Source organism: Myzus persicae, unplaced genomic scaffold, assembly GCF_001856785.1.
Source record: "Myzus persicae strain clone G006 unplaced genomic scaffold, MPER_G0061.0, whole genome shotgun sequence".
NCBI classification, from domain to species: domain Eukaryota; kingdom Metazoa; phylum Arthropoda; class Insecta; order Hemiptera; family Aphididae; genus Myzus; species Myzus persicae.
In genome coordinates, this window is record NW_019102632.1 from 166,432 (window position 1) to 193,911 (window position 27,480).

General features: G+C 34.8%; 1 protein-coding gene across 4 annotated transcripts in view; it reads left to right on the top strand.

Moving 5' to 3' along the window:
- LOC111032815 (neural-cadherin) overlaps window positions 1-27,203 on the top strand; it is a 166,482-nt gene extending 139,279 nt beyond the window's left edge. For 3 of the 4 annotated variants that reach the window (XM_022313275.1, XM_022313273.1, XM_022313276.1), the window contains 26 exons: window positions 2,141-2,330; window positions 3,407-3,589; window positions 5,108-5,297; window positions 5,453-5,596; window positions 7,271-7,386; window positions 10,133-10,297; window positions 13,360-13,497; window positions 13,587-13,773; window positions 14,636-14,869; window positions 15,003-15,175; window positions 15,274-15,423; window positions 16,027-16,332; window positions 17,053-17,326; window positions 17,567-17,775; window positions 17,971-18,303; window positions 18,378-18,584; window positions 19,031-19,508; window positions 19,993-20,135; window positions 20,269-20,529; window positions 20,884-21,231; window positions 21,778-22,078; window positions 22,732-22,921; window positions 23,981-24,222; window positions 25,185-25,388; window positions 25,897-26,061; window positions 27,022-27,203. In XM_022313275.1, the coding sequence (XP_022168967.1) occupies window positions 2,141-2,330; window positions 3,407-3,589; window positions 5,108-5,297; window positions 5,453-5,596; window positions 7,271-7,386; window positions 10,133-10,297; window positions 13,360-13,497; window positions 13,587-13,773; window positions 14,636-14,869; window positions 15,003-15,175; window positions 15,274-15,423; window positions 16,027-16,332; window positions 17,053-17,326; window positions 17,567-17,775; window positions 17,971-18,303; window positions 18,378-18,584; window positions 19,031-19,508; window positions 19,993-20,135; window positions 20,269-20,529; window positions 20,884-21,231; window positions 21,778-22,078; window positions 22,732-22,921; window positions 23,981-24,222; window positions 25,185-25,388; window positions 25,897-26,061; window positions 27,022-27,137 (5,647 nt within the window). In that variant the 3' untranslated portion in view covers window positions 27,138-27,203. Of the gene's footprint in view, window positions 1-2,140; window positions 2,331-3,406; window positions 3,590-5,107; window positions 5,298-5,452; window positions 5,597-7,270; window positions 7,387-10,132; window positions 10,298-11,946; window positions 12,112-13,359; window positions 13,498-13,586; window positions 13,774-14,635; window positions 14,870-15,002; window positions 15,176-15,273; window positions 15,424-16,026; window positions 16,333-17,052; window positions 17,327-17,566; window positions 17,776-17,970; window positions 18,304-18,377; window positions 18,585-19,030; window positions 19,509-19,992; window positions 20,136-20,268; window positions 20,530-20,883; window positions 21,232-21,777; window positions 22,079-22,731; window positions 22,922-23,980; window positions 24,223-25,184; window positions 25,389-25,896; window positions 26,062-27,021 lie in introns of all 4 variants that reach the window. The other variant, XM_022313274.1, reaches the window with a different exon arrangement.
- Window positions 27,204-27,480: the final 277 nt, after the last annotated feature.

Sequence of the window (27,480 nt, forward strand, 5' to 3'; positions counted from 1 at the left end):
TATATAATCTAAACATTTTAATAACTCAGAAACTACTAGTCCATATGTTTACTTAAATTCATCAACATACAAAAAAAAATTATCTACTTAACAATTATTTGCGCTGTAAAAAATGGAGGATCTCATAGCGAAAAACAAAATTTCATATAGCCAAGAAAGTCAGAAAATATGTTTCGAAATATTATGGCCTTCAAGCAGATGAAACCTATACTTGAAAATTTCAAAAATCAGAATTTGAATAAACGCTTCATATTGTTAAATGGTAAAAAGGGGGTGAACACGCTCGGTAAGACACTCTGTATATTATAGATCCGATATTATATTGTCTTGTTATCTGACGAGCAAATAATATTATAACAATATTATGCATTCATTATAATATTATAATTATACCTACCTACGCACATTTAGTTGGAATTATGGGAGATGGTGTTGGAAATATCACATGATATAATTATATATTAACGGAACACGCATCTTAATAATTACTTATACTCAGGTATAACTTGGTCGATAGACGCCCGTTTTCCGAAACGAATTCGAAACCCGACATCAGACGATGACGATCGAACATCGAACAAAATATGATAACGAAGTAAATTAAAATAATAACGTACCTACAATCGGAATGATTGTCATTTTAAGTATTCCAGAAAAAATTACCGCGGAAACAATGAATGTTATTCTTTGATATGATTTTGATTTTTTCTTCATATTTTTTTTTAGACAATACTGCGTAGGAGTATTTTTCATTTTTATTATTTTATTATTTTTGTATTTTTGTATTTTTGTATTTTGTGTACCTAATCGATTTTGACCAGTCACATTGTTTTTTGGCATGTCTGGTTGGTTTTATTTTTTATTTTTTTCATATCGCTATAATATTATTACCTATGCATAATATATTATTATTATATAGGTATAGGTACATAAATAATATTGTGTTTTGTTTTGTCATTTTTAAGTATCATACTAAATTTATTGCTTTATTGCATAATACATACGCAGAAAAGTTCGGTTTTTTTTTGTTTATTTTTGTCTTTTGTATTTTGCTAATGTCCCATTCGTTTTTTAATGTTAATTTTTCAACCAATTTATTTTTTGTTTTTGTACGCTCAAACAACTTTTTTTCTACGAGTGCATGGCATAATATATATATATCTACATGTAATATTATATATTTATGTGTATATATTTTTTTTTACAGAATATCACTTGATATAATATAATATTATAGACTTATCGATACACGAGTCTTTTATAAATATTATTATACGTATCATAATAGGTATGTGGCTCGTTCGTATGTGACGATTTTTATTTTTGTGCACATTCGAATTTAGGTATCCATAGGCAATATACACGTTTTATTTTGAACGGACCAGTGAGAGTTCAGTCGATACAATCTCGGTCAATTCGACATGATCTCATGTCACGCGTTAAATGACCACGAGTGCACTAACGAGTGTACAAGACCCTGTGTCTCTGTGTACCTAGGTATTATGCCAAATCATCTGAAAACACCTAACAATCATCTTAATAATATTATGTATTATTTTCGAACTTTTTTCAAAAAAAAAAAAAAAACCGTTGAAACCGAGTTCTACGAAAGTGTAACATACCTGCCTAAGTATTATATTATGGTCGTCTCATATTATCATCACATCATTTTGCTACGTGTTACTGCGCTATCAATCGCCAATTACCCTCGTACCATACATTTTGATCACGTCGTATGTTCTAAAATTCGTATTTGTATACAGGTAAATATTACCATAATATTATACGCACCCGAAATATAATATATTCATCACATTGTATTATGCAATCATCGCAAAACGATTTCTGGTAGCGTATCATACTATCATTATCATCATCGTGATTTTTGCGATCGACTGATTTGTGTACGATTGAGTTTGTCTGTTAAGATATGATGACAGTGCCCTCTTGTATTTACGACAATCGTCATCGTCATCGTTACTTTCGTCACGCCGTGTGGCAAATATTACATAGGGTCGTCGTTTCGCCCCACAACGAACACGAGAGCCGACTTCTAATATCGAAACCCCACCGCGGACCGCGCGTCCCGCCGTTCGACCGTGCCCGCGCACTTACTGATTTGTGATTTCGGTGTTTTCAGCTCGGGAATCGAAGGAAATCCGACCGTGTTCTATCGGCTGATGCCGGGATCCACGGCGCAGACGAACAAGTTCCACACGTTCTATCTGCAACAGAGGCAGGACAATGGTTTTACTTGGGCCGACATAAAGGTCAACCATCCACTGGACTACGAAACTATCAAGGAATACAATCTGACTATTCGTGTGGAGGTTAGTACGACCATCTACCTAGTGGTATCTTCCACTGGCATTTAATGGGTACTCTCTAATTCTTTCCATTTTCGTACACTCCCATTTTGCTTAAGTCTTCTTCCACAACATCCAACTATCTATTCCTGAGTAGCTTTGGGGTCTTTCTCCACTGGTTTCCACTCTAGAGTTTCTTATATCGTCCTTTCTTCTCCTAATAACATATCGCAACCACTGAATCATTTGTCCGTTTATGAAGCTGATAACTGATGACGCACTTCTACTTCATCCTGGTATTCCCTGCTCAATTTTCTTCTCCACATTCCTTTTTCGTAATCATAGATTGGTCCTCCACATATTATCGTATCCATGCGAGAAGAGAAGAACCAAAATCCATAGTGTACTTTGTTATTGGATCTCATTGACTCAAATAAGAGGAGGGAGTGGGGGCTTAGATTTCCTAAGTGTCTTACAAGTCCTCTCCTCCCCTCTAATGTTACACCTACATATATATTTTCGGTGTTTGTTTTCACTAAATGTACATCGTTAGTTTCGCGTACGACTCAGGTGACACAACGTATTCCCATAGTTTTATTGCTCTAAAATTCCTAGTACACAATAGGTGGGATTAAGAACGTCAGATCTTCTCCCAGCCTGCACAATTGTATCGATCCAAATTATGTGTATTTGGAAAATACTATGACACACACATCTTATAGGTTATAATCATTACGCTCTCTCTCAAGAATATATTCAAAATGTTCTTTGAAGAATCATACATTTCTTTAGACATCCGTGTAGCTATGCCCGCATGTGATGAATTAACAGCAATTTAGATATACTGGTATTTAACTTCCCACCCCTCCAAAGTGCACCTCTGTGTTCAAACAATATTATGAAAATGGTTCTTTTTCAAATACAGATTCTAAAATTATATGTATTCAAATAAACCAAATTGTTCAACAATTGTGTCTCTCAATCAACTATTTGGTTGCGCGCCGACTGTTTCAAGTACCTATACCTATAGCGCCAATATAAATACATCATAATGTAATTATTTGAATTTTTTATATTTAATTTCGTTTTGATCTTTGCAGAACAACGGAGCTCAACAACTTGCTTCCGAAGCGACGGTTTACATCATGCTGGAAGACGTGAACGACGAAATACCGTTGTTCACCGAACGGGAACAGGAGACCGTCCTGGAAGGCGAGCCGATTGGAACCAAAGTCACTCAAGTTAACGCGATCGACAAGGATGGCACGTTCCCGAATAACCGGGTTCGTCTTAATCCTATTTATTCACACGAGTAGTCGACGACGACGTTGTTGTCACGAAAAAGCGGCTTCTCGGGACTTAAAAATGTCATAGACCAAGAACGACAAAAAAAAAAAATACCCTAATAAAAATTTGTGTGAAAATCTTTTTCATGGTGGTTCAAATTCTGTTTAAAAAATGTAAAATGCAAAATCAAAATCAAAGCGGTTCTTTCGGAAATGGGTGCAACTACTTATGTATCTCTTATGCATATAGATGTCGGAAAATTTTTTTTCCTAATACAATTCTTATAATCGTTCTTATAATAATAATATAAATAATAAAAAAAACCCAATTTTATCATTTAACATTATTGTACAATGCATTCGAATAAAATAAGTTGAATAGTTTTCTTTTTATTTTGTATGAAATAGTATTTTAAAACATTTATTACAAAGCATTCAATTTGTATTTTAAATACGAATGTATTATAAAGTATTTAGATTGCATTTTTTGAAAATTAATTCTCGTATTTAGATTTAAAATTTCAATTGAACGACAAAATGTAATTCAATAGAATTATTATCGCGATATTCTATAGATACGGAATACACAAGACCATTTCAAAATACTCTCAATATGACTGAAGTGTTTCGACTTGTTAAAAAAATAAACATAACATTATATTATATTGTTATGCTTTATAATTTTAAATTTAACAAAATATATTTTTCTATTTGAATGATATTTTAAATACGTTTTCTAAAGACTCTTTGTGACAGTATCATAGTATGTTAATAACTTACCTAACCTATCGCTAAAACCATGTTTAAACATATATATTCATCTGGTAGGTATTATTAGATACGACTAGCGAATAATTTGAGTTGCTCCCTTTTTTACACCATCTATTGCGCTTCTGCAAACCGCTTATTACCCAATAATAATATTACACTATATATGGAACATAATGAGTATTCAAATACGTGAGTTCGATTAAATACTCAAAATATGGTTTCGTAAGAGCAAAATAATCGGAAAATATCTGGTTTTACCTAAGATATTTCCAAGATAAAAGAAACACGTTGTATATTATTATAATTTATATACATAGGATCATTATGTGCCTAAAATCTTAATTATCTAAATACCTTTTTTTTAATCGAATAAGTGTTCTGAATAATTTTTTTTGTTTTTGTTTTCATTCATTAAAAAATACTTTTTTTTAACTCAAAAAATAATTTATTTTTGTTACAATTCAAATTTTTTTTATCAAAAATTGGGCACATCAAAACGATCAATCATGAATGGTAGTTTTTCTCTATTTGAATTAAATGTGGTTGATCTATGTTAATTTTCCCAAATTTCTCCGAATCTGACAAAAATTAGGGGGGAAAAAATATATTCTTAAGTATTCGAATGCTAGTATTCGTATATGTATTCTAAATATGAAACGAAAGCATATTATTCTTAACTAGACTGCCCCAAAAAAACCAACTGAAAACCAAATACTTTAATATTTTATGTCTTATCGGCTGCAGGTATATTATTATGTGGTCGATTCACCACGGAACGAGGGAAAGGATTATTTCGAAATAAACACGGAAACCGGAGAGGTGTTCACGAAAATAGTTTTTGACAGAGAAAAGCAAGGCGCTTACGCTCTGGAAGTCGAGGCCCGGGACGGAGCTCCGTCTGCCAGGCCCAACAACGGCGAAGCCCCGAACTCAGGTATTTATATTTACATATTATTATGCACTATACAAGCTAACGAAAATCGCGAAACGAGAGCTTACTTTAAACCTTGTACCTAGGTATGCGGTACACCATAATATACTGTTTACGCGTCTCTGATTTATGTTTTCGCTATGCACATTCATTTACAGTGTCCAAGTTCATTCGGATCGGAATCGCCGACAAGAACGACAACCCTCCGTACTTCGACAAGGCGCTGTACGAGGCCGAGGTTGATGAAAACGAAGACATTCAGCACACGGTGCTCACCGTAACTGCAAAGGACCACGATGAATGTTAGTATACACCTATATGTATAGATCGATAATAGTTATATGGGCATTGTCATCCATGAGTCATAACTGGGCGGAGAAAATAGGAGTGACTGTGAAAGCAATCTTATAAAAAACGGACACATACGCTCGATGACACAACAGTATGCAGAATTTTGTTTTTGAGGGGGTTGAAAATTAAATTATATCCGAATCATTTGGAAATAATCTACAATTTTCCTTAGGGTTAAACTTTATTTCCAGCTAGTGCCAATAACATTGTAGCTATATATTATATCGATACATTTCACTTAATTTCCGTGTAAGCCGCGATGTCGGCTGTATTATATGTATAATAATTTTATTTATTACACTTCCGATGATTAGATCGATACCACTACCGGTAACAGTGGTAGTTTCAAAGATAGGAACCCTAAACACATTTGCTTACTTATTCGTTATTTTAAGACATTATATGTTAATTGGATAAAAGTAAAAGGTATTATAATAGTCACACCTACCTATGTGAATTGAATAATATTTGTTAGCCTCTGTTGGAATTTACTTTTTACTTTTCTACGGAATTCAATCGGCTCGTGAAAATTCACATAATATGATTTCAATCACATAGGTACATTTGTATTTATTTCGAAGAATTTCACAAAAAATAATCAATTCTTTAGCCATATGCAAACCATAACATCTTTGTTTGGACCCACGTTCCCAGATTTCCGATGAGATTTTTTTTCCTAAAAAACGGTCACTTTGTAACAGCGGCATTGTTGAGTCAACAGTCGAGAGAAAATTGATTTGAATATTTTGCAAAAGCGTTCGATCCCGGGAAATGTCCTTTACAACTATATAATAATATTATGTTATCACATCTCTGAATCTGTAATATAAGTATATACGTATATACGCATACCATGGGTGGTCAAACCGCGGCTTGAAGAGTCTTATCGTAAGAGGCATAACATATTTACTGGTATAGTAATAAGTATTATATTATGAAGACAAAAATAATATTATCCCTTACAAAATTTAATCTGACTTCACTGTAGGTAATACCTTATTATATTGATATTGTTTAGTATCATAAACATTTTATTGCATTTGATATCTTAATATAATCTTATTTACGATAATAAATGGAGACCCTTTTTTCCCTGCAGCTCTCGGCTTTTACATATTTTCCTTCTTTCAGGTTTGGATTTTAATGCAGATTACATTTTTCCCGGAAACCCTAGAACAATGCTTACGCAAAATTCGTTTCGTGTATCAATGAATTAAAAAATACAACTTTTATTTTGCATTTTATTACTTAGTTTAATGTTTATATTTTTAAGCCATTTTAAATCCATTTTTCGTGTATTATTTACAAATGTACTTCTACATTAAATCATATACTTCGAATTTACAACGACGGGGACAATCGCGAAAGACGCAATATCATTTAGATGAATTAGTTCGAAAATATAAATAAAATAACCAACTTTTTTAAATTTATAGTAGAGAATAAAAAATATTGTGTTTAGATCAAATAGTTTTTGAAGATTTTTAGAACATTAAAATCCGAACCCTGTTCATTATAATTTATACTATTGTGCAGCTCGCGACTCTATCATCGCTGACCACCACTGAATATTTTATTATACCGTTTGGATGTATAACGTCTTTTGATTTTCGTGTCATTTGCAGCTTCCAGAATACGTTACGAGATAACGGGAGGTAATCTCGGCGGGGCGTTTGCCGTCAAAAACATGACCGGTGCCATTTATGTCGCCGGCCCGTTGGACTACGAGACGAGGAAAAGAGTAAGTCAAGAAACGCATTATCGGCCGCCACCGGAATCGTTTTGTAAAATATACTAATCAAAATATAAACATAATAATATTATTACAGAATATTTTCGACCCTATTGTATTTATATACAGTGTGTAACTGGAAGACCCGACAAATGAAATAACTTTTGTTCTAATCAATATTTTTTAATTTCGTTTTTATAGGTACATCATTTATTGACTACAAGTGTAATATAGAATTTTTTATTTTTATTTTGAATAACAAAAATAAGTATTTTAAAACGTGACACACATTTTTCTTGAACAATTCTGAATGGCCAATTTGTAATGCTAGATTTTGGAAAAATGCTTATTGTTAAAACATTTACTTAAGCCATGTAGCTTATTTTTTGAAATCTCAATATTTTTGTTAAGTACCTAATGATTGTCCAGTTGGCAGCGGTAAAAATATTTCAAGTTCAAAAAGTACCTAAAAACTTTATTTTAAATATTTTAAGAGCTTTTTTGTAAAAGTTCATGTTAAAATCTAAATATTTTTTTTAGAAGTTATTTATTTTCAAACTAACAAGGTACTTAAAAACATTTAGACATTTAAAAAAAATATAAAAACGTCATAATCTATTCAAATTTACATAACTTAGTTATCTAATGCCTTTAAGATCAAAATTCTTCTAAAACCCAGATTTACAAATTGGCTATTTTGTATTAAAAATAAAAATGTTATATTATCATACTTATAGCGCAAGAGTCGATAAACTAAGCCTATATAAAAACAAAATTAAATATAATATTCATTAGAATCAAAATTATTTTATTTATCAGGTCTTCCTGTTATACCTCACACCTTTTATAGTGATGTATAACTGAGGGCATTGTCTTTTGGGTAGGAGGAACGTTCTCGAGATTTTTATTCGTAATAATAATTATAATGAATAGGATTAATTTATAAATATTACTTGCTCAATAACCACGATAATTCATCACGTCGTGCTTGTACGCCTAGGTACTCATCAATAACCAAACTTAATAAATTAGCTATGGCCTGTCATGGGTACATTATAATTTAAAATCCCTACCATAATTTTTGTAAATCTACCTAAAAAATTTAATAAGCGTATTTTTTCGAGAGCATTGCAATTACCCAAAAACATTCTCCGTTCACATTACTATTTAGTCCCTATAAATAATTCCATTCAATTTTTTATTTTATTACTTTTGTTAATTTCAATGACAATTACTGCTAATCGGTTTATGAAAATAATGAAAAAAAATAAATAAGATAACAATTCATATAAACGCTAAAATTACACGCAAACTATAATTGTTAAGCTGCCTGAAATTAAATCGACATAATATCATATATAGGTAATAGTACTTCATGTTCTAACAAAATTCACTCTCGAGCTTCACTTGAGCTTTATCCAGGTATTGGCAGTGTTGTTCAAAGATACCAAAAAATTATATAGATAAAATAACTGATAAATTCATTAAAATGTGTTTTGAAAAATAAAAACAATTCTTCAAATATTTATCTTGCTTATAGTTACATGTTAACTAATAATTTATTTAGTTCAAAACTTGCATTTGTAACATAACATTTCATCAAATACGTGTATGTTATATGGGAACAATATACTACAAAATAACTAAATTAAATACACATCTATTCCCCACAAAAAAAAAACTAAGCATGTTTACACCAAAATTAAATTAAAAATCTTGTCGCAAAAAACGCATCTCTTAATTTATCTCATATTACGGCTAACACATTAAAGTGGATAGATAATAGAAAACTTAATTCTTTTAAGATAAAAAATATTCACCTTGATAATGCACAACACTGCCTATGAATCTATAATATCAATAATTACGCATGTCGATAAAAAAAAAAGTACCAACATGTGTAGGCCAACTGCAGTCAACTGTAATATAACGTCACTCGGATTTATTTCATAACCGTTATTTTATACGATAAAATATTAAGGGCGCAATCGCACCGAAAAGTCGTGCGTTTCAAATCTTTTGAAATAAAAAAAAAATATTTTAGTTAAGACGATTTTTACCACCGTGGCACATATTTTATCCACGACGAATAACAAATAATAAGCTTTACGGGCCAGCCGAGGTCATCCGATATGAATAGGAAATATGCACATACATAGGCACACGCCGTTCATAATATTATTATTGTTGTTATCTATTTCTTTTCAAAAACCGACCTATAGTCGTCGCCAAACCGTTTTGGCACCCCGCGGTGTTGTTATTCTATAGGGTCCCATTGTAATATTATTATTATGACTCTTATCCATCGTGATTTTACGAGTTATGACCCCCTTCGCGCAATGCTAATCCACCGGCAGACAGACTTTCGCCCGAAAATTCCGTACATGGGTGCAGATTTGTACACCCACCGTATAACCCCGTGGTTGGGAAGGCTATGGACACCTGCCCCCCGATAATAATAATATTATACTCCCACACAGGCTCTTGTCATTTTTCCCCCATTTTTTTTTCATCATCTATTTCATTTATTTATGTCCCCCTGATTATGATTTCTTTTATTTTTTATCGCCGACGTCTGTCGTTTTTTGTTTTTTTTTTTGTTGCTCATCTGTTGTTTGCATTTGAATCGAATAAAAAAATATCGCGATATATCATCATTCATCATATTGACAATGTTTACGATGATAATAATATTATAATATATAATATATTGTGATCAAATATTTGACTTCCGACAATCACACCGTGTGCACAGTACGAATTACATCTATCCGCGTCGGACAACTTGAAAGAAAACCACACGATAGTCGTGATCCACGTGAAAGACGTTAACGATAATCCACCGGTGTTCGAACGGCCCACGTACAGGACACAGATCACGGAAGAGGACGACCGGAACTTGCCCAAACGCGTCTTACAGGTCCGGCGCGCGTTTCAGAAACGCACACGTAGTTTTTTTTTATTTTTGTAAAGTCGATTTCCCGTTGCATGCAGCATGACGTTATTTCACCGTGCATATTATTATTATTGTTGCATAGGTATACTTAGGTACCTATATATATATAGGTACTTTAGTTGGGCCTCGAGTGCATATATATAGTTGCCACTCACCGCACCGGAACGCGTTTGACGACAACGATCAAATACTATATCGCTGTACCTATCTATTGGGTATATAGGTACTTGACTTTGCACGAGCGGTATTCCGACAGATAATACAGTTATTCGACTATTATAATAACGATAATACGAATAAACGTATAACACAAAACTATTATCGTGTTATACGGGGCCAGCACGCTCAACCCCGTTCTTCCTTTAATGCAATTATAATTAGTTCGACTTTTGATTTATGGGATTTTTAAATAGGACCAAGTGTCATCAAATTATTGATATTTGTTTGGGAGGGACCACTCGAGGAGTCACAAACTTATGCTTATTAATTAATGAGAACCCTCCCGACTCTCTATTTTTACTGTAAATTTCAACTATCGTATCGATCATTTTCTCGAAAATATGATCTACCAAATCCAAACAAGTTTCAACAATTTTAAAAACTAACTTTGTGTTTCAATTTTGATTTTGAATCTTCAAAATGTTCCAAATCCGCTAAATAATATACGGTACCCATAGAAAATTGAGATTCTCATTTGAAATTAACAGAATTATGTACTCCTAGGCCTTATAGTGGTACGTAATATATAGTAAGTCATACAACGTCTCAAGAATTCGAAAATGTGGTCCTTAACTTTGAGTATAGAGGTCAAAAATGGGCATTGACTTACCGGAAAGTTAAAGCTAAGTTAAAAAGTTCATTTTTTTAAACTTATTAACTCAACTGATAAATTATTATTGTTTTTAACTTATTAACTGCTCCAGTTAAAATTTTGTATTGTTGTAACTTAACTTTTTACAGTTCATAATCATTATGGTGCAGTGAAATTAATTCTCTTTTCGTATCACGCAGAACCAACAGACAATACTGTTTCGTTGACTCTTTTTCGATTTTTATCATTCATTTTCTAATAATCTATCATAGAATGGCAATTGTTGTGTAAATCAAAATACTAGGGCGCTTCACTAACTTGCCCAACCTTGATAGAGGTATATTTAAAAATTTCAAAAATCAGATTGTTTTTATAACTGTATTTTTGGTGGCAAAAGGGAGGATGAGCATGCTTTAAGTTCCTGTATAGTATTATTTTGATGCGGCATGTTTATAATATTAATTGAATATGATTATCGGTTAAACCGTGAAAATCGATAATATTTTATAAAATATGAGCACGTGTTGTAGCGTTTATTTATTTGTTCGGAACTAATTTGCATTTAATTAAACTACACAGCAGTAATAGTATATAATATCAACGCAATAATGCTATATATATGAGTACGGCATAACAGGTCAACTCACCAGCCCCCCCCCTCCCCCACTTGTGACTATACCCCCGACGACGGTCAACAGCCCTTTTCGTCGTCGTTTCACTTATTTTCCATGAGCCCCGTGATTAAAAATAAAAACACACATAAGTGTACCTACCTCTACATGTTTGCATGGTTGTAATGTAGTACGAATTGATATTGGCCGCTTCCGACAACTTTCAAGATAGCAAAACGACGGTGGTGATTAACGTAAAAGACAAAAACGACATGCCGCCCGTGTTCAACTCGCCGCTGTACGCCACCGAAATGGAAGAAGAACTGGTCGGAGCGTATCCTCACCATTTGTTACAAGTACGTATCCGACAGATCAAACGGACGGACGCCCGCCAATGATATAACACCGGGTCACAGTCTTGTAAGAGATGCTTTTCAAAAGTATCCAAGTTCCTATAGAGATAAGCAAACTTTTTTTTGGAAAGTATCCGACTCTTGAGCAGGCGAGTGCCTTTTTTCACGTTCGTATATTATAGTCGCGCGTGGCCTCAGACCTGATTTCCATATCAATATAAAATATGTATAGAAAGTTCGTTATTTTCAAGTTTGTAGATATTATAATGGGTTACCATCTGATGTGTAAATATGATAATACATGTACATAATACTATATTATTATAAAAATTAAAGTCCGAAAAAAAATTATGACGTTACAACTTCGGATGATCCATTCCAATTTTCACACCTATTTCGAAACTGTTTAACATAATACATTGAAACTATCTATTATGCGAAAATCGATTAAACATAGAAACATATAGAAATTCTACTTTTTGAAATGCACGAGTTTTTTACGGTGGTCTAGTAGACCCCTCCGCCAACTCAAGTGTCTGAGTACAGTTACAGATGGTTTAAAAAACTTTCAAAACATTTTTTTCACCCAATAATTTACAGAACAGAATTTTTTTTAGCATTTTCGTGTCTTACGCCGCATTTGTAAAGAGCTTATTTACACTCCATAATTTGATGAAACTATGAACTACTAATCTGTTTATTTTGCCAAGGTATTAGCATTTTCGGTTGGCATAAGTTACGTGCAAAAAATATATTGTTACATGACTTTTTATAGTCTCAATATTTTTTTTTCTTAATGAATTGAAATTGAAAAATATAACATAATATAATCTAAAAATAAAATGATTAGTATTTCGTTTTAAATACAGATGGGTACTTTGAAAAATAATTTGAATTACATATATTTGAGTACCTATACTTAAAAATATATCGCAATACTTTTGCTTGAGTACTTTACAAGACTGCCGGTGTATACATTGAGAGGGTGTATTTACTGATTTATTTATCGCCCGTTTGCGTATATAGATCTCGCTATAACCAATCGGATCCCCGCAGGTAAGGTTACCAAAAAAAAATAGTTCTGTTGCATCCAGTTTTATCCAGCACTCGTTTATAATATTATACCTAGTCGTAGATCATTGTTGCAACCCTTTATATTTGTTTACACGACTTTATTAAATAATAGTTTTACGACTCGTCGACCGCAAACGTTAACGGCCAACTAATTATAATTTGTGCATTATAATATAGGTAACGGCCACCGACGGCGACAAGGATCGTCCGCAGAACATCGTCTATTTCCTCACGGGACAGGGAATCGATCCCGACAACCCGGCCAACAGTAAATTCGACATCAATCGTACGTCTGGCGAGATATTCGTTCTCAAGGTAATGAACCGACCGGTTCGATATTCGCTGGTGGACACTAATCAATATATATTTTATTAAAACTTTACGCTTGAAACTCGTTTGCACAGCCATTGGACAGAGATCAGCCCAACGGCAGACCTCAATGGAGATTTACTGTGTTCGCGCAGGACGAAGGGGGTGAAGGCTTGGTTGGATATGCTGACGTTCAAGTGAACCTCAAAGACATCAACGATAACGCGCCGGTATTCCCGCAAGGAGTTTACTGGGGAAATGTAACCGAAAACGGAACAGCTGGTACGTATATTATTCTAGTTCTTCGGTGAGGGTGAAACTTTACTTGGACTGCTAATAGAGTAATAAGTTCTCTGTTTGCCCTTATTCCGTAACCAGCTCCGTAATTTTATTTTTCTTTAATCTCAAGTTATAATCAAATAACAGGTTTTTTTTGATATACAATTTTGTGGATGTTAGATACAGTCTTAACTTTGATTTTGTTTTCATTACCTAATAAGACCAAACTTTTTCGATTTTCAATTAAATTCTTGGTCGTTTTTTTGAAACTACTATATTCATTATTTGTCTCTGCTATTACAACTTAATCGTTTGCGTACTCAGCCAAAACTAAATATTATTTTTTCTATGTCTGTTTTCGAACTATCAAAGTATCAAACTTCGTAGACTTGTTTTTAAAATATAATTATCTATACTTCCTAAATACTGTTTTTAAATCCCATAGTTTCCGTATGATCCTCATCAGTCCTTATCGTTATCTGAATAAGGTTCAAAAGTTTGAAACAATTTGAGTAAAAAATTTGTCTGAACCTGAGCAAAATCAAACTTAGAGTTCGTGAAAATGAAGTTCAATACATCGCACTCATTATATTTTATTATTAGGCATTACGTAATTTTAATTCGATTTTAAGTAATGTGGGAATTGAAGCGTAAAAACTTTATTTACTTTCTTACAAAATCTACCTTAATATGAACAACATTTAATACTAACCTACTTTCGATAGTAAATAGATACTTAAAATATACTGTATTCAGTAGGATTACCTACCCCTATTTCCACCACCGTAATATTATAAGCATTCTTAAGGTATAGGTATTTAGCGTATGTTACAATAATTTTGTGTCTTCGGAATCATGTTTGCAGGAATGGTAGTGATGACAATGACGGCGGTGGATTACGACGACCCGGCTGAAGGAACTAACGCTAAACTGATCTATTCGATCGAGAAAAACGTGATCGAAGAAGAAACTGGCACTCCGATATTCGAAATCGAATCCGATACGGGAGTCATCAAGACGGCCGTGTGCTGTTTGGACCGAGAACGCACTCCGGACTATTCGATCCAAGTGGTCGCCATGGACGGCGGAGGTCTGAAAGGTACCCGACTTGACATATATTATTGTGATAATATGCGCACATAACGTGGCGAATTAGCTCCACGAGCGTAACGACGCAACTTGGTCGACGGTATTGATTTTCTGTTCGCAACTATATTATTCTTTTGGCACAGGTACGGGAACCGCGTCCATTCGAGTGAAGGACATCAACGACATGCCGCCGCAGTTCACGAAGGAAGAGTGGCTCACCGAAGTTGACGAGACCGATGGATTTAATTTCCCGGAAACCCCCATATTGACCGTCACGGTGCACGACGAAGACGAGACCAACAAGTTCCAATACAAAGTGAGGCTGAGTCATAATAATATTTGTGTTTTACCTATCTACCCGTCAGTTTACCAAATAATATCATAGTACTTACTAACATTTCTTCGACGTTCTAGGTAATCGAAAACAGCGGTTATGGGGCAGATAAATTCACCATGGTACGGAACAACGACGGAACCGGATCGCTGAAAATCGTTCAACCGTTGGATTATGAGGACCAGCTGCAGAGTAACGGATTCCGTTTCAGGATTCAAGTCAACGATAAGGTATTTTACGTATTAAACGTGGTCAAGTAGATGATTAGATGAATGCCACACCATATGCTCGTTAACCTAATCAAATGTTCACCACCAAAATATTTAGGAAAATGCATTGACTGTGCAATATAAATAAAGTATATTATAATATCGTTTTTAATTTTTCAACATAACATACGTATTGCTCTTAAATTTATGTTTAAAACATTTTGAATATACAACCTCCCTTTTTTTCGTATAAGCTGTACCGAAATTAATATAAATACGATATTGCGCACTGTAAGGGCAAATATTGTTTAGATTTGTGGTAGGAGGCCGAATCCTTACTACAAAAAAATAGAATAAACTATAAAACTGTAGGAAATGTTTGGGGGGTTATGGAAATTATTGGGGAGCTTGACGCCACCCCCTCCCCCCATAATTCATTGTTCCTATGCTGCACAGTCATGCACTCAGTTCCTCGACTTTTTGTGGTGAACATTTAGGTTCATATCAGCTATGAATTGGTCTTGCGTTTATAATGTAGTTGATTACAGTTGACCTCTTAGATAACAAAAATATTAATAATATTATCTACAACGTAACTCACATTTGGTGTGCGATTGTTTCCAGGGTGAAGACAACGATCACGACAAATATCACGTCGCGTACTCGTGGGTTGTCGTCAAACTGCGGGAAATCAACGACAACAAGCCACAGTTCGAACGGCCCAACATTGAAGTATCAGTATACGAAAACGTAGAAGTTGGCAAGAGCTTGGAAACGTTTAAAGCCACTGACCCGGATCAAGGCGGCAAAAGCAAAGTGTCGTACGCTATCGACCGCGTCTCCGACCGACGCCGTCAGTTCCGCATCAGTCAAGAAGGGACAGTTTCTATTCAGCGGCAACTGGACAGAGAGGAAACTCCCAGACATCAGGTACGTTCATAGCTCTATAGATATAACAATAAGTGGACATGAATGTTACATAAACACTTTAGTATAGTCACAAACATAGCCCTATATGTAAAAACCAAAGCAAATCGCAAAAAAAGTATTGCACTATAAAAATATGCTGAATTAAAGAAGTTACAAATAATACACTTAAATTGTTTGTTTTTAATAATTTCAAAACGAAACATTTGTTTAAGATAATCAAGTAATATGTGAGTGTGAACATTTAATTCTTAGTAGGAAAAACAACTAAGTTATAATATAATATTTAATAACTTATTTGATTTAATCCCAGCATTTTTAAATTACTTCCATTGCTTTAATTATATAGCATATTATATTAAACATTTTAATTCTATATTATTTATACTATTCACTATTCTATATATTCGATAAGAATTACCTTTATTTTTAGATTTTAATTCTATGTTGCTCTGCATTAAGGAAATAATATTATTAACATTTGGAAGTAATTTTTTTTTTTTACTTACTATTTTCCAAGACAAAAAGATTAAAATTTCTAAAAATGCTAAAACTAATCATTTTCAAAAGCATATCAAAATAAGTTTGAGCATATTTAAATGTCAACGACAACGCGTAAAACGGATTTTTAACGAAACAAGCTGTAATTAGCATTGAAAAACAGTACAGCAAAGTACATTTAAATCTAACAGTACTTGGACATTACGTTTTCTCGGGTTTCAGGTGAAAATCTTGGCCATCGACGACGGCGTTCCACCGAAAACAGCTACGGCCACCCTCACGGTGATCGTCCAGGACATCAACGACAACGCTCCGAAGCTTCTCCGTGATTACCGTCCGGTGTTGCCAGAGCACGTGCCTGCCAGAAAAGTCGTAGAAGTCTTAGCTACCGACGACGACGACCGCTCGAAAAGCAACGGGCCACCATTCACGTTCAGGATGGACCCGAACGCAGATGATGTGATCAGAGCATCGTTCAAAGTCGAACACGATCAAAGTACCTATAATCAATTCAATTTTATTCTTTTCACTAGGATAACATCAAACCACCAGGATGGAATATATTAAAAACGACAAAATAGTGGCTGATTTTTATTTTGTTTTCTCATGAAATAAAATATAATTTTTTCAATATTTTATTTTAAGATTGAGCAATACGATATTTCTGCAGACTGCAGAGCCAATTATATAATAACATATAATGTTATGTGGAATTAATCATAAAATTAATTTTCAGAGGGAGCCAACGGTGACGGTATGGCTGTCATTTCGTCGCTCAGGTCGTTCGATCGAGAACAACAGAAAGAATATCTCATACCAATCGTGATCAAAGACTCTGGTAATCCAGCGATGACGGGAACCAGTACTCTGACTGTCATCATTCGAGATGTAAACGATAACAAAATGCAACCTGGATCCAAAGAAATATTTGCTTACAATTACATGGTAAATGATAATTTTTTTAATTTATATAACAAATATTGTCGTAAACGTGGAGCGTTTTACTTTTTTTTTTAAATATGTATTGAATATATTGTTCTATAAGACATGGAATCTAGTTAATAAAATAGCCTCGTAATCATATAGTATTATTATCATTATAATATTCTAATAATATTAAATTGTTATAAATCAATTCAGGGCCAAGCTCCGGACACGGAAATCGGTCGGGTATACGTGTACGATTTGGACGACTGGGACTTGCCAGACAAAAAGTTCTACCCTGACGGCACCGAACATCCTCGGTTCAAGCTAAACGACACTACGGGAATGATCATGATGCGCCACGGTACGAGAGAGGGACAATACCATTTGAGGTTCAAAGTGTACGACCGCAAGCACACACAAACGGACATCTCTGCGAACGTCACTGTTACAGTGAAAGAAATTTCACCCGAGGCGGTGATGAACGCGGGGTCCATACGTATTGCTGGCATATCCGACGAAGACTTCATCAGGATATGGAACTACAGAGTAAACACCGAACGCCAAACGATCGTTTAATACTCTCGACGCTAACACTTTCCTTTTTTTTCTTACGTTATTAGACGCAGAGCTTGGTTAGAAGCAAAGCCGATAAATTCAAAGATAAGCTCGTGGACATTTTGAACACGCCCAGGGAAAATATCGACATTTTCAGTGTTCAGTTGAAACAAAAGTATCCCCCGTTGACCGACATCAGGTTCTCTGCTCATGGATCGCCTTACTACAAAACAGTGAAACTCAACGGTCTGGTCTTGATGCACCGCGAAGAGGTATGACGATTGGTTTGATCTCCAATACTTGTTTTATTATCAAAGCTTACAAAAAATGTAATATGCTAGGTAAAAGTTTTAATTAAAAGTCCATAGTATTTTTGCGCGCCAATATGTAGTTACTAATTACTATCATTTCAATCAGGATCCGGGGAATATAATAATACTTCAAAACTGTTTGACGTGTAGACTGTAGATATAGTGACTATGCATCTGAATATTAAGTTTTTTTAAAGAGGGATCGAGTTTGGAGTTTGAAAATTTTAAATCGTCGGGAATTAACCCGTTGATGACGATCGACTGTTTGACAGTCCCTGATCATATAATAATATAATATTACCTATAGATGGGTCAGTCGAGAAAAAAACATTTGCGCTTATCGCTATTCTGCGACATCAAAATCGTCATCATGGATTTTTTTTATTTTTTTTTTCCCCCCCGTTTAGATTGAAAAGGACGTGGGAATAAACATCACCATGGTGGGCATCGACGAGTGCCTGTACGAGTATGTGAACTGTGAAGGGAGTTGCACGAACGTGTTCGAAATAAACACTCTGCCGTACATGGTGAACGCTAACAAGACGGCACTGGTCGGCGTCCGAATAGATACCTATGCGGAATGCACTTGTGGGGCCCGAAACTTCACGAAAATCGATACGTGCCGATCGAGCCCATGCCTGAACGGCGGGCGGTGCACGGACACCAGGAACGGACCGACGTGTGAATGCCCGAACGGCTTTAACGGACCCAGATGCCAGCAGACAGCCAGGAGCTTCAAGGGTAGTGGATGGGCTTGGTACCCGCCTTTGGAGATGTGCGACAACTCTCATTTGAGCCTTGAGTTCGTCACGAGAAAAGCAGACGGTCTCATGCTGTACAACGGTCCCATCGTTCCACCAGAACCCGAAGAAACACTTGTATCAGGTATGTGTGTCGTGTGGGTCAATGATAAAATTGACATCTGTTATGTGTTGTTTTTTTAAACATTAAATATCATACCGTTTAAAAATGAGTAAACTGTGAATTTAATCCCCTAAAAACGTTCAACGAGCATCTACGCATGCACTAAAAAAGTATGAACTGATACTCAGTTTAAAATTTAAAATATGATTCATTGTTATTTTTAATTCATTCAACTTTAAGATAACTGTTGTCAATGATATAAGCAACCTATATTAAAATATGAACAATTTACCAATTCAGAATAATATATATTATAGTAACATGATCAATTATTCAATATAGAATATCACTATTATGTAGGTACACTATTAAAGTAATTCAAACATAATTTCTTCAAAAAAGAGTGCAATTTTTTTTGATTCTTATAACCTGTAACAAATAAGTGCTGTAAAATTAATCAGTTAATCGATAAAGGTAATAAGAAATATATTGTGTTTGTTTGCAGATTTCATATCAGTTGAGTTGGACAGGGGTCAACCACGTTTGCTCATTGATTTCGGGTCCGGTACGCTAGAACTTAAGGTTAAAACAAAAAAGAGCTTGGACGACGGTGAATGGCACAAAATAGACGTATTCTGGGACACTGAGGTACGTATCTCGCTCACCTACGGGCTACGAATTTCGTGCGCTTAGCCATATTTACATATTTGAATTTATATTATAATGTATATAATATTTTATAATATCGAGTGGATGATGACTCTCTCTTTTTGTTTTTCAGAACATCCGTTTGGTGGTTGACAACTGCCGTTCGGCGGACATCACAGAACTGGAAGACGGTTCTCATCCGGAGTTCGACGATGCCTCGTGCCAGGCCCAGGGCACAATACCACCGTTCAATGAGTACTTGAACATCAATTCACCATTGCAAATCGGTGGCCGGTACGTGCAGGACTTCGATCCCACCCACTATCACTGGCAATCCGCTCCATACGGCAAAGGGTTTGATGGCTGCATCAAAAACGTTTATCACAACAGCAAGGTAACGCTCGATGATTTTAGTAGATGACGATGATGATGACAATATATGTTATTGTTATCGGTTTTCATTATTTCATTTTACATATATTGTTATTTTACCGTCGCCAAGTTCAAGCGTGAATGCGTCAGTAACATGATAATTAGCAGGCACCTTATTATGCGAGGATATCAATTTCTGTTTAACATTTCACACAAGTATAATATTGCTCAAATCTATAGAACACTTGCGCAAATAGGTCTTATTGAATCTTATTGACGTCGTAGATCTTAGCTAGTTTTAGAAATATACGCATCCCTGATAATTAGCATAAAATATTACTGATTTACTAATACATGTCGTTCGGTGGATTTGTAGCTCTACGATTTGGCCAACCCGGGCCTCACCAGAAACAGCGTTGCCGGATGTCCACAAACCGAAGATCTGTGCATGCAGTTGGTCGGCCACAGGTGTTCGGAACACGGATCGTGCGTGGGCAGCATGGTGGAACCACGGTGCGAGTGCAGCCCCGGCTGGTCGGGCGCCGATTGTCTCACGCCCACAATACCAACCACGTTCCGGCCTCAGAGCTACGTGAAGTACGCCCTATCATTCGACGCTGACAAGTTCATGACCAAAATCCAGTTGCGTTTTAGGACGCGTGAAGAGCACGGCGAGTTGTTCAGAGTCAGTGACCAACATAACCGCGAATACGCTATTCTCGAGGTGCGATATCATTATTAGTATTGTTATTATATATATTACTTATATTGCTGAGTAATCCACAATCCACTCGTCGAATGGAAATCATTATTAATGGCTGGTTGTCATATAAGTTGAACTCACTATTTATTGAAATATTAAAAATATTTCTTTGTGTGAGAAAATTGATTTGGGGTGACGAGGAGGTGCTCGCTTTGGCAGGTCTGATAATTCACGTCTGGTGTCCCCCACTTGTAAGAGATGCTCTGGTTTATACTTTGAAATGTCGTAATTCGTATTTTCAAAATTAAATACGGTTTTTTTTTCTCCATTCTTTATACTCCATTAGCAATATAGCAATATGATCCTCTCGACCCAAAGTCGATTTTCTAGCCGTTCAGTGGGTTTACTTACAATTATAATTTCAATGAAAATTGTTATTTGTACTTCTGCGAAACAGTTTAAAAAAATGATATGAACTAATTAATATGTGTCTTATGAAAATTATTTTTGAAATACAAATGGAAATAGTGTACTAATGTATTCGACAATATTATATCCTGTTTGCAGATTAAAGACAGCAAACTACATTTCCGATACAACTTGAACAGCTTGCGGACCGAGGAAAGGGACGTATGGCTTAGCGCCGTGACCGTCGACGACGGCAAATGGCATACAGCCAAAGTGTCGAGGTACGGTTCATCAGCCATTTTGGAACTAGACGGTGGAGAAGGAAAGCATTACAACGAAACTTATCGATTCGAGGGACATCAGTGGTTAATGGTGGACAAGCAAGAAGGAGTGTACGCCGGTGGAAAGGCTGAGTACACGGGCGTTCGAACGTTTGAAGTATACGGTGACTTCCAAAAAGGTAAATTGATAGGAGAAAGTGACATCTTAAGGGACAATATAAATTGAGAAAAAAATACTTATTAGCACTGTGTCTTTGTTAAGCTGTCATAAGACCTATTCGAGGAATACTTTTATTTTGTTAGAAAGGCGACAATATCGTCGAGAATGGCTAATATTCTGATCATGTAATGATTGTAATAACTGTTATAATTGTGTATAATTTGAGTCAAATCGTTAGAAATGTGTGACATCTAACTTGAGCTGTCTTATTTATGAAGCAAATCAATGGGAATCGGGTTTTTAGTTAGTAATTATTTGTATGTTTCCATATTTCAGGTACATTATAGAAACCGTTTAAATTCGTTTCGTGAGTAGATATAACTATAAGAAAGTGAATCTTCCTACTAAACCACGTATCTTATAAGATGATGGTTCATGTTGAATTCGTATTACTATGACGTTTACCTATATATTATACAGTCTTGGTAAATGGAACCTAATTCGATTTATTAAAAACTAGTCTAATTAATTTTCGAGCTGTTAACAAGTTTATTTAAACATTAAATGTTACAACAATTTGAATGGGAATATTATGTACTCGAGACATCGAGAATTTCGAGTTATTAAGGTTCAAGTTACCGAGTGTTGACTAAATATGTAAAATCATTAAAGGTTGTTTGGATGACATACGTTTGGAGGGGAGATATCTTCCGTTGCCACCGGCAACCAACGGGACTCAGTGGGGACAAGCTACCATGGCCAGAAACGTCGAGAGGAACTGCCCATCGAACAAACCGTGCGCCAACGTAATCTGCCAGGAGCCTTTCGAATGCGTCGATCTTTGGAACTATTACGATTGCACGTGAGTAATATTCATCAACACCACCATGGTATCCGACAGTTATATCGTTATGGCTATGCCTATCAATATTATACTGCTGCAGGATTATTCAAAATAATTCAATAAATTCTTGCTTATACATATTAAAAGTGTTTAGGTTATGAGCAATATATATATTATATGAAACATAAAATTAAAACATGTCCTTAATGATACTCCTATACATTTGTTCTATGTGGCCTCACTTGGTCACAAGAATAACATTGTATGTAGTCGAACTCAAATTTATTTCATGCATATCCGTATTGTAATCGACTCGAGTAATATTATTGTTCAGCTCCCCAGTGGTTGATGATAATGATTAGGGTTCGGGAGTTATAAGAGCAAAAAAAGCAAAATATACATGCAAATATGCAAGAAAATATTATAAAATATGCGTGAAAAAATGTGAAATATGCCAAAAAAAATGTATTTATTTATTAAAAGTGTGTTACTTATTTATTAATATACATGAAAAAAATTCTAAAAACATATATTTAAAAAAATTGTATTACTTTAAACTCTTATATATAAAAAAATAATAAGAAATATAGCTCAAAAACACATATTTAAAAAAATTGTATTATTTACAACTCTTATACACATAAAAAAATAAAAAATATGGTGAGTTACCGGTTGGCGTTTGAGAAATATGCGAAAATCAATGAAAATCGATAAAATATGCACTTTTTCTCCAAAATTATCGAAATATGCAAAATATGCTTTATTAATTTTTAATTTTTAAACTCAACATTGTATAGCTCGGATTTCTAGCTTGGTCTGCTATAACTCGACAGCATACAAAACAATATGCAACCCCTATAACTTCCAAACCTTAATAATGATAATAGAACGTTATTTATCTTTAACCTATCCCCAAAAAAGTAATGACATATCAAGGGATTACCTAGTTGCTCAAAACATATAGGATGAGATTCATTTTAGATAAACCTGCAGTATAATGCACTAACTTGTAGTAATACCCCAATAATTAAATTACAAAACCGATTTCGACTTTCTACATTACGTATTATTATACAGTTGCGGCGAAGGGAGGATCATGACCCCGGACCGCAAAGGATGCGTGGACAAGAACGAGTGTCTGGACAGCCCTTGCAGGAATGGTGGCGTTTGCCTAAATCAAGACCCTAGGATCCGTTATCGCTGTATATGCCCAGAAGGCTTTTGGGGCGAGAATTGCGAACTGGTCCAAGAAGGCCAGAAACTGAAACTTGGAATGGGCGCACTGGCCGCCATACTGGTGTGTCTCCTCATCATCCTCAGTAAGTGCGCAGTTGCGATCAGTCGTCTTTAACTATACGTCGAATTAAATGTACATCGCATTTTATCGTTAGTTTTTTCCTATTCGTACAAGCTTTGTTTTGAAATTATATTTAAAATAATATAATCCGTTTAAGCTCCCAAAAATGTGATAGTTGAATAAGAATAGTCGAAGTGTTGATTTTATTTTTTTAATTTTGTTCGTAGCAGGGCTGAAATCAAAGTTTAAAAATTGTTGAACTTTTATTAAAATTTCGCTTATTGAAATTAGTTTTGGTGATTTCGAAAAATTCTCAAAAAATCTTCTGAAAAATAATTTATTAATTTTATATTTTTCTGATTTTTACATTGTTGCGCAATATCAATTTAATTGTTTTCTGATTTTTAATCATATTAGTGATTTTAAACAACACATTTTTTCTTTTTCTCTGTTTTCGATTTAAAATATAATTTTTACATTTTTATACTATTTCTACTTATAATACATTCTTTTAATGCGAAACTATCCTTGAAAAATAAAATATTAGTTATCGCTTAGGTATGACTTAAATCGATTTATAATATTATAGAGCTATCATAAGCATTTTTTAATCTTGTTTTTTACTGTGTTAAATTAATTTGTACAAAAATCATACAGCTATTATTGTTTTAATATATTTTTATCGATACTTAAAATTGATTTCGAAATCAAATCAAAGCCCTAATTCTTAAACATAAACACCTAATTCATCATCGTGTTACATGGTGACTCGCACAATTTATTATTCATAGATATCACCAACTGTAATACCTATCTCCAAAATAACAGATATTATGCAAATTCACATCATATAGGTATACCTAGGCGTTATCATTGCACACTTTTGTCGGTACAATAAAAAAGATTTTCCAAAATACTTACGTCACTATTAACACGTTTATCAGCACAACTTGTTTGACACTTTTATCGTTTTCCACTGAGCAGTTCTGGTGTTGATGTTCGTTGTGTACAACCGGCGACGCGAGTCACACATCAAGTACCCCGGACCGGACGACGACGTCAGAGAGAACATAATCAACTACGACGACGAGGGCGGCGGCGAAGACGACATGACCGCGTTTGACATCACACCGTTGCAGATACCCATCGGCGGGTCAATGAACAACATGCACCCTCAAAAATATAAATGTACGTATCATATGCACACTTAATTTAACTGTAACGAGTATAGGTAGGTAACATAATATACCTATACAAATATGGTCGAGTTGATTAAAAAACGCACTTGAGTTAGTCAAGAGTTTGGAACGTTAATGATATTATGTATATGAGTCACAATAGTTAGCAAGCCAAATTAACTCTTACAGTTTAAAGTATAAATGTCATGGTCCTTCTGATTTTAGTCTTAAGCTCGTTTAGCTCTCTACCCCGTCACAAGATTATCTCGAAGGGGTGGGTAATCTGTGTAATTTAGTGTTTGACATAAAAATAAGAAACTACTACTACACTGTAAGTAGGTAGTACAAATAATTTCGATTTAAATCACAAAAGTCAGTGTGGAGAAAAATACTAGCGGTGGTGATTTCATCAATTGCGCCACCCTCAAATTGTTCTAGTAATAAGTATTAACTACAAAGTTGTATTTTGTTTATATTATATTATTATGGAGTACCTAACCATCGGACTGTTATTATAGATCCAGCGATGCCCGTGGGCGTGGAACCCAACGTCGGCATGTTCATCGAAGACCACAAGAAACGCGCGGACGGCGATCCAAACGCCCCGCCGTTCGACGACTTGCGCAATTATGCTTACGAAGGAGGCGGCAGCACTGCCGGATCATTGTCATCGTTAAACACGGGTAAATTATACGGCGTCACACTACTACACTAATATCAGGGGTGGTCAAACTTTTTTAAACATCTACCGAGACTATAATATTTTTGCTTTGATTAACTTTGAAGTCGACGGTGGTCACTAGAAGGGTTACTGAATATGTAGGCAAAATATACAGTGGACATTGATATACACTAGTTTCCATACATAGTTATTGAGGAGTGGTTCATAAGCTTATCCGACTAAACTACCAAAAACCAAAGACAAAAAATATCCACGTGAATAGATGAATTTATGTATTATAATTTATATGCGCACACTCATCATGCATATTATATTGTGTTGTAATTATGAAAAAGTAAGTTTTCATGTACTAACAAAAAAATATGTCATCAATTAATTTCATAATAATAATACGGGTGTTTAAAGTGTTTGAAAAATAGATTTCACATAATGGTCTCGTGCAAAGTATGAATTTATTAGTTGTAATTCATACCTTTCAAAAAGAATAAACTGTTGTGTCCCTAGGACCCTAGATCGCTAAGTTTCGACATACATTACAAATATATAATTGGTTAAAAATTAAAATGAATTCAATTGTGTGTAGCTAAGTGGTTATGGTCTGCCATATAAGACGTGTAATATATTGATGACCTCGTGCTTTTCCCGAAAGGGTGAAAAGGTTTTTTCTAAAAATGAAACCAAGAAAAAGTTTAGGGGGAGCTGTAGCCCACTTGGCCACCCCCGTAATACGCCCATGACTAGTATGTGCACCCCTATTCTTACGTCTCCAATACTACACGGAGGTTGTGGGGCTATGTTTTTGTTTTCTGTCCACCCGGTTTAATGGTAATCGGCTCGGGGCCCCACTGCAAATACAAAATTTGATTCTCGTTCTACTGCAGCTGCTCAGCACACAGTAGAATAAAAATATTGGTAACCGACGGTGTTTATTAATCGCACATCACTTTTGCCGCTTTTACAGGTACCGAGGACGACCACCAAGACTACGAGTACTTGGTGTCTTGGGGTTCGCATTTCGACAAACTGGCCGACATGTACAGCCGGGACGGCGAACACGAGATGGACGAGGAGCAGTAGAGGAGACGACGAAGAGCACGTTTAAAGCCGACTGTTGTGTAGATTAATGTAATATTATTATTATATAATACCTTCATCATCACGACGTATCGCACGCCACACGAAGTAGTACATATATACGTGTCGTGTCGTATATTCATTTATATAATAATATGCATAATAATAATAATATTGTCGTCGTATACATACACGGGGCGCCGCTATAAAATAATTGAACTGAAAATCTAGTCATGATTAATTTTTTTTAATATTTTTTTTCTTTTTTTACTAAACCCACTATATACATTATTATTATTATTATTATTATTATTACTATTAGACGATCTCAACTCCCATTTTTGCT